This window comes from Brassica oleracea, chromosome C1 (genome assembly GCF_000695525.1).
Source record: "Brassica oleracea var. oleracea cultivar TO1000 chromosome C1, BOL, whole genome shotgun sequence".
In the NCBI taxonomy this organism is placed as follows: Eukaryota; Viridiplantae; Streptophyta; class Magnoliopsida; order Brassicales; family Brassicaceae; genus Brassica; species Brassica oleracea.
Window position 1 is genome coordinate 30,499,466 of NC_027748.1, and position 8,596 is coordinate 30,508,061.

At 40.4% G+C, this 8,596-nt stretch overlaps 1 protein-coding gene across 3 annotated transcripts; it reads left to right on the forward strand.

Moving 5' to 3' along the window:
• The first annotated feature begins 709 nt into the window (after nucleotides 1–709).
• Nucleotides 710–6,989, forward strand: LOC106313606 (MATE efflux family protein ALF5-like). Of its 3 annotated transcripts, none has more exons than XR_001264428.1 (6): nucleotides 943–1,069; nucleotides 1,161–1,247; nucleotides 6,229–6,285; nucleotides 6,380–6,618; nucleotides 6,703–6,811; nucleotides 6,886–6,989. XR_001264428.1 is itself a non-coding variant. In XM_013751470.1 (6 exons), the coding sequence occupies exons 1-6, from the start codon at nucleotides 1,035–1,037 to the stop codon at nucleotides 6,943–6,945; spliced, it is 597 nt and encodes a 198-aa protein (XP_013606924.1). In that variant the 5' UTR covers nucleotides 943–1,034; the 3' UTR covers nucleotides 6,946–6,989. The 3 variants fall into 3 exon arrangements, 2 of the variants coding, with proteins under 2 accessions (XP_013606931.1, XP_013606924.1); XM_013751470.1 differs by having other exon boundaries at nucleotides 6,693–6,811; XM_013751477.1 differs by having other exon boundaries at nucleotides 710–1,069; nucleotides 6,694–6,989.
• The last annotated feature ends 1,607 nt before the right edge of the window (nucleotides 6,990–8,596 follow it).

Below are 8,596 nucleotides of genomic sequence, written 5' to 3' on the forward strand. Positions count from 1 at the left end.
TTATTCGCATACAACAATTTTCCTTTGTCGTCCTCTTCTACACTCTCTTCGCAAATACGTTCTTCATAGGCTTTTAAGCGGCCAAAGATGTCCTCAAAGCTTGTTTTATTTAAATCAAGAACCTGCTCCAAAGAGGCAACAATTTGTATATACTTCTTGCGAGGTAGGCTTGAAAGAAACTTTTTGACGATCTTGGCTTCTTCGATTGTTGTTCCTAAAGCAGCGGATTTAGATGCCAATTCTGATAGTTTTCCTCCGAAATCATCAATACTCTCTGTCTCCTTCATCCTTAGTCGATCAAACTCAGACATTAACGTTTGAAGTCTAGCTTCTTTCACACGTTCTGCTCCTACATGTCTAGTTTTAATAGCTTCCCACACTTGTTTTGCTGTGTCAAACTCGCCTACCTGCAGTACGAGGCTCTCCGGTATTGATTGGAACAACAGGGCCATCGCTAAGTTATTCTTCTCAGTGTCCGGGGTCTCTGTCTCCACAACTTCCCAAGCTTTATGCACTTTAAGTGCTATTTTCATTCTTACAGCCCACACGGTATAGTTAGATGAATTAAGCATAGGACATTGTATCGAAGTTCCTCCTTCTTTAGGTTTCCCTGTCGCCACAACTATATCTCCCATGATCGAATTGCTCTGATACCAAATCTAGTTTCTCAATCACTTGAACACAGAAATATAGTTTCTCAATATAAGAACTCTTCTTATTAATCTCTTGAGGAAACTCTCTCAAAACCTCAAGCTCTCAAAACACATAAACTCACAAGTTATGCAACATACTTGCATCTCCTTATATATCACTATAATTATCCTAAACTCATTAGGATAAACATAACTTAAATATTTCCTAATCTCTCTAGATAACTATAACTCAATAGTTTTTAGGAAACTTGCTTCTCAAGCTATTTCAAGCTTATCCAACAAGCTTTTCTTTCTCTGGGAACTTATGTGATATGTTCAGACAAGTTTAAGGAAACATGGACCGGATTTTCGTTGGAGTCATTCCGTTATGTAATAATAAACATGAAATTAAGCCTCCCTTCTGTTGCTATGGTATGGTACGTCAGATCATATAACCATTATCAAGTACATATGTATGACTTCATATGTTTGTCGAAGTTTTAAGAGTGGACTATGTTGATGCAACAGTTTGGAATATTGGGCGTTCGAGATTCTTGTGCTATTGGCAGGATTGATGCCGAATCCAGAAATCACCACATCTTTGGTAGCTATATGGTAAGCTTTATAATATCACTATTACGTTAATTAGTGTTCTATGAAATAATGTGAAACCTCTCTTGTATATTCATTAGCTCAACGTTCATATATATATACAAGACTATTGCCTATTTACGATAGGATCGTATCTCTACCATATCTCCTTATATGGAAACATATAGTATAACCCAATACCCCCCTCAAGTTGGTGATACGAAATTTCGTACACCCAACTTGGACATCAAATATTCAAACGTTGGTCTTGGTAAAGCCTTCGTGAAGAGATCGGCGATCTGGTTTTTTGTTGAGATGTGGGGAGTGACAATGAGACCATCTTGTACTGCGTCTTTTACTTGATGACAATCAGCTTCTATATGCTTCGTTCGTTCATGGAAGACCGGGTTTGCTGCGATATGGATTGCAGCCTGGCTGTCACAATGAAGAGTGATCAGACGGGAGTGACTGAAACCGAGTGTCTTCAGTAATGCTTTTAGCCATTTGAGTTCACGAAGAGTATACGCCATTGCTCTGTACTCGGCTTCTGCAGACGAGCAAGACACAGTATCTTGTTTCTTTGTCTTCCACGAGATTGGAGAACGTCCCAAGTAGACAATGTATGCTGACAGAGAGCGACGTGTTCTTGGACAAGCTGCCCAATCTGAGTCACAGTAAGCTGTGATGTTGAGATCGCTGTCTGACCGAAGAATGATTCCCTGCGCCGGTGTGCCTTTAAGATATCGAACAAGCCGGAGTGCAGCTTCCCAATGAGCCACTAACGGTTTCTGCATAAATTGAGACAGGATATGTACTGCATAACTGAGATCCGGTCTTGAGATAGTTAGGTAAATGAACCTCCCCACAAGGCGTCGATATTGTTCAGGTTTGGCGAAGAGAGGACCAGTGGCGGAGCCGAGTTTATGATTCAACTCCATGGGAACTGCCGAGGGTTTTGATCCGAGTAGACCTGCTTCAGAGATGATATCTAACGCATACTTGCGTTGAGAGAGGTAAAAACCATCAGACCCTCGTGAGACTTCAATACCTAAGAAGTATTTCAACTTGCCTAGGTCTTTCATGTGGAAACATTTGTGCAGCTGGGCTTTAAATTTCTGAACAGCTCCCAAATTGTTTCCTGCAACAATAAAATCGTCTACATAGACAAGAACATGTAGTATTGTCGCTCCATTCTTATACGAGAAGAGTGAGTAGTCTTGATAACTCTGTTTGAATCCAAGTTTCTTCAGAGCAGTTGAAAGTTTTGCAAACCAACAGCGTGGTGCTTGTTTGAGACCATACAAGGACTTGCGAAGACGACAAACCTTGGTTGGATCATAGGAATGAAAACCAGGCGGAAGCTTCATGTAAACTTCTTCAGCAAGATCGCCGTGGAGAAACGCATTATGGACGTCCATTTGATGAACTTCCCACTCTTTAGCTGCAGCGACACTTAATAAGTATCGAACCGTTGTCATTTTGGCGACAGGAGCGAACGTCTCCGTATAATCAACTCCTTCTTTTTGTCTGTTTCTCATAACTACCAGACGAGCCTTATAGCGTTTTAAGGTGCCATCTACTCTGAACTTGAGTTTATACACCCACTTGCAATTGATTGCCTTTTTCCCGGGAGGTAGATCAGTTAAATCCCATGTATGGTTTGATTCAAGAGCAGTTATCTCAAGTTGCATCGCTTCACACCATTCTTTGATCAAGACTGCGTCTTTGAAGTATTTTGGCTCATTGCTGTCTAGGACGGCTGCCATGAAAGCGATATGGCTAGCTGAAAAACCAGAGTCAGACAAGCATTGAGCGATGGGATAGAGAACCTTACCAGAGACCGTCGACGTAGAACTAAGATCAGAGTAGTCAGGCGTGAGAGCGTGTGAGGAGTGTACATGCTTAGTGAAGAAATCTCTGAGCATAACAGAGGGCTTCTTTGTGCGTTGGCCCCTGCCTAGTATCTCAGCTGGAGCCGTTGGCGTATCCTTTGTTTCTGCTACTACAGGAGACGGTGAGGTGGAGCTCGAAACATCAGGAGATGGAGGCTTACCAGACGGTGACGAGCTCGGAATCTCCAATGTAACGGGAATGTCGCTAGCTGGTTGAGGTTCTTCAGAAGGATTTTCATTCTCTGGTGTGGTGATTTCTACAAGAGGAATGCTGCTAACAGGTATGGCCGGCATAATCCAGTCATCATCAATGGCTTCCAGCGTTGTGGTCGTAGGTGTCAAATTAACCTCTTCTGTTTCTTTAAATGGAAATACATCTTCTTGGAAACGTACGTCTCGACTAACAAAAAATTGCTCATTGTCTAGATCAAATAGTCTCCACCCTTTCTTCCCAAATGGATAGCCGACGAACACACATCTTCTACTATGTGGTCTAAACTTGTCTTTGTCGCGTGATAACCTATGAGAGTAGCACAGGCACCCAAACGTGCGGAGCAAGTCATACTGAGGCTTTGTTCCAAACAGTAGCTCATAAGGCGTCTTGCCATGTATTGGGTTATAGTATATGTTTCCATATAAGGAGATATGGTAGAGATACGATCCTATCGTAAATAGGCAATAGTCTTGTAAGACAGAAGATGGTGTGCGGTTAATCAAGTGAGTCGCAGTTAGGATGCTTTCCCCCTAAAATTTCCTCGGTAGTTTGCTCTGAAAGAGGCATGCTCAAGCCACGTTCAGGATGTGACGGTGTTTACGTTCGACACGCCTGTTTTGTTGCGGAGTATCTACGCAGGAGGTTTGATGTATGATGCCATGTTCATGGAAGTAGGACGTTAGACACATAAACTCTGTGCCATTGTCGCTGCGGAATGCTTTTACCGGTTTTTCAAATTGTCTCTCAGTCATGGCACAAAAATTCCTTATTAATTGAGGGACCTCTGATTTTGCAGTCATAAGGTATGTCCAGACAGACCGCGAATAGTCGTCAACGAGTGTGAGAAAGTACACTGCTCCACATGTAGATGGAGTTCGATAAGGGCCCCAAACATCTCCATGAACAAGTGAAAAACAATCTGATGCTTTATTGATACTATCATTAAAACTTTCACGTGTTTGCTTAGCACGAAAACAAATGTCACACTTCTTGATCTCCTCAACAACACTAGGAGATCGATCACAAAATGGCAAAGAAAGCAAAACAGTAGAGGAGGGGTGTCCTAGTCTACGATGCCACAATGCTTCAGAGACTGAGGTATCCTTTGCAGCTTTTTTCGCACGAGCAGCTTGAACTCCCGTAAAATAGTACACTCCCTCACGCTCTTCACCCGCTCCAATCAAAGTCCTCATAAAACGGTCCTGTAAGAAACACAATGTATCAGTAAAGATAGCAATGCAACCCGTTTGTCTTAGCAGTTTTGAAACAGAGATCAATGTACAATTGAAATCTGGAACAAACAGTACATCAGTAAGCTGATAAGACGAATTCAAAGACAATACACCACGTTTAGTGGCTTTGGACCTTTTCCCATCAGGAAAAATTACAGACGATGGAACTATGTCTGTGACATCAGTCAAGATCGAACAATCCCCTGACATATGGTGCGAGGCACCAGTGTCTATAATAACATCAGAAAGGTAAGTGTTACCAGATAACCGTTCGGATGAGGTAGTTGATCACTGAGATTGGAGAAGACTAATCAGCTGAGCAATCTGGTCGTTTCCATTATCTGAGGATCCCAAAGCACGTGCATTGTTGGCTCTGCCACGCCCTCGAGCTGAGGTTTTTGCAGGACGACCACCACGTCGATCTGAGTTCCTCTGCGAGATGTCTCTGCTCTCGGAGGTTGGTGTACGACCTCCACGGCCCTCACGTCCCTGCTCGTAGTACCAGTCTGGGTAACCATGAAGCAGGAAACACTCAGCGACTTCATGACCTGGACGCCGGCAGTGAGTGCACGACAATGTGGAAAGATCGCGGTAACGTGGTCCCGACATTGCTGCTACTTGTGCTGGTGGCTCTGTTTTCACCGAGAACCCTACACCTTCTGTTCTGGTCACTTCTTTTGTTCTCTCAACATTCAGATTCTGTTCTTCTCTAATCACCCTCGAGTAGGCTTGATTCAAGGGAGGAAGTGGATCTTCACCGGTGATGGTAGATCGTATGTTACTAAACCGTGGAAGATCCAGTCCAAACAGAAACTAGTGTACTTGATCTTCCTCACGTTCTTTTGCGAGATCCGGAGCTGCAGCGCATGTGCACGGACGACTTGTTTTGTAGTTCTGTAGTTCTTCCCACAGCTTGGTCAGGCGTCCGTAATACTCCAGTACGGACTGCCCATCTTGCTTGCACGAAGCTATTTCATCTTTCAGTACTTGCTTGCGGACTCCGTTGCCCACAACGAAACGAACTCGAAGACTTTCCCAGAGAACTGAGGCATCTGAGATGAATGACACTGTGGATCGAATTCTCGGATCAATGGAGGTTCGAATCCAACCCACAATCATCGAGTTTGCAGCAAGCCACATACTCAGTTCAGGTTCGGTTAGCGGTTTGGGAATGGTTCCCTCAATGAATGGGAGTTTTCGCTTTGCTTGAAGAGAGTTCTTCAATTCTGTAGCCCATTCAGGATAGTTGTCTTCTTTCAAAACAACCGACGAGATCAACGCTCATGGGAGTGGAGCGTGTATGGAGAAGGTGCAGCACCAGCTCCTGCGACGGCGAGTGGCTGTATATCAGTCATGATAGGATCGCGGCGGCACGTCGGTCAACAAGTAAAGTGTAAGCGGCGGTAGTTGCTTGGAAAACAAGGCTACGGCGGCTGTTAGGAGATTAGGTCAGAGATGATAGCTCTGATACCATGAAATAATGTGAAATCTCTCTTGTATATTCATTAGCTCAACGTTCATACATATATACAAGACTATTGCCTATTTACGATAGGATCGTATCTCTACCATATCTCCTTATATGGAAACATATACTATAACCCAATATTCTATTTCATATCAACACAAAGATGGCTCATTGTTGTGCAATGTTAAATAAATTTCAGTGTCAACACGGAAGCGGTTAGCTACACGTTAACATGCGGCCCTAGCGCAGCTGCAAGGTCAGACATCTCATCAATCGTTTCAAAATTCTGTAAATGTCCTCTCTATGAATAGAAAAATATAATTTTGAAAATGTACTAACGACTGTTGCAGTACGCGTGTGTCAAACGAGCTTGGAGCAGGAAATGTAAAAGGCGCAAAAAAAGCGACTTCTGTTACCGTTAAGTTGTCTTTAGTTCTTGCTCTCGGCCTAGTTGTTGCTTTACTTGTAGGTCACGATGGTTGGGTTGGGTTATTCAGCAGTAGTCATGTGATCAAAGAAGAGTTTACATCATTGAGATTCTTTCTTGCTGCCACTATAACTCTTGATACAGTCCAAAGTGTTCTATCAGGTAAATGATCCTTGTTGTTTCGAATTACCAAACAAAGAAAAACTCATTTTTTCTATTTATATGTTCATCGACAAGAGTGGCCAGAGGATGCGGATGGCAACGTGTAGTCACACTTATAAATCTGGGAACTTTCTACCTGATTGGAATGCCTATTGCAGCCTTTTGTGGTTTTAAGTTGAAGTTGTATGCCAAGGTACTCTCTTATGAGACGGTGATAAGGCAAAAATTTATATTTCTATTTTTGATTAATTGTTCTGGTGAAAACAGGGTTTGTGGATTGGTATGGTAAGTGGGATATTTTGCCAAGTTCATCACTCTTGCTTATGACAATTTTTCGGAAGTGGAAAAAGCTAGATGCTTCGGTAGATTAACAATATTATTGTTTTTTATTACTTTTGAAGCTCCTTTTTTCAAAATTTTCTCTGTTCCGGATAAATTTTGGGGCTATAGACATTTAATAAAAATGTATATTTTTAACAATTTTTGAGCATATACCTATATATATATATTATCTCTTAAAATATTAAAGACCAAAATCAATGTTTTATTAGGTGTATACATAACCGGTCCTGGCTGGAATGAAAAAAAAAATGGTCCTCGAATTGGGACCGTGGTCCGAATATCCCAGATCACTCGAAAATTATCTTTGAAACTCAACTTCTTATAGAAAACCCTCGAATACTTTGGACTGGTCCTCAAATACACATATCGAGGAGGGGTATATCGTGGGGTTTGAGTGCACTTTGATCGGTAAGTAAGCGGATTAAATTGCAACAGAAAAACAACATTAAGTGTTCGACTCTAGTTACTAATCAGCAATCATTAAAATAACTAGGTCTGTATCCGCACTATGCGCAGATAGTATGATTATATAAGTTTCGTTTTAAATTTAGTATAAATATATGATATCATTTGATAATTTTCTCTTAAAGGAATCTATAAAGTTTGAGGGGAAAAGGTAGAGATCTAGTTCATTTTAATAGATAGAATAATTGGTTATGAAGTTTTGTTGTAAGGAAATTATGTTGTCCCAAATACCAAAAATTTTAGGAAGTAGACTTGTATAAAACATACAATATGTTTTTATAGTACATGATGGTTACACCAACGTAATTTATTATTTTTATTTTGAGTATTTTTGAGAGTTTTAGTTGGATCCCAAGTAGAACGATCATTTCATATATGGAAGAAGTTTAGTTTGTTTCTCCATATCAAGACTTTTATGATGTTGATGTCAAAGTAGAAGCAAGTTCTTAGTGTTGTTGCGAGGAAAAGTTTAAAAAGAAATTTAACTAAATAGTTGACTATATGATTTTTAAAAGAGATTTCTTGTTTGAATACTATAAGGAATCAGTCTTAGGTAGTATAAATTGTTTGTTTGTCATAGCAGTGTATTGGTACGTGAAATATTTTATTTTTAAACTTTGAGTGCTACTGAGAGCTTTATTTGTCGTTTGATATAAAGTTGAACGATGATTCTATGTATTGAGAATTTAGTTTGTTCCTACTTATGAAGCCTTGTATATAATATCAGCAGGGCCGGCTTAGATAGGGAGCGAGCGGTGTGGCCGCCCCGGGCCCAATCCGTTGTCCCCCTATTTCTTAGATAAGCGTCCGATTTTTTTAAAAAATACATGTATTTTTATATAAAAATAAAAAATAGGGTCCAAATTTTTTTATATGAAAGTATTTTTTTTTATTTTCATAGATTTATTTTTAAAAATACTTCTGGTATTTTGAAAAAAAAAACATATGTCTATCAGAATTTTTTTTAAAATAATAGTTTGGAAGTTAAAATTTATTTTGCCCTAGGGTACATGACACCATTGAGCCGGCCCTGAATATCAGTGGTGCTGTCAATATAGAAACACGTTCATGGTGTCAAGCGGACAATAGTTTGCCTGTAATAGTGTAGCAAATTTTAGAAATAAGTTAGACATAATTATTTTGTTTATTATATTTTTTTATCTGATTGTGG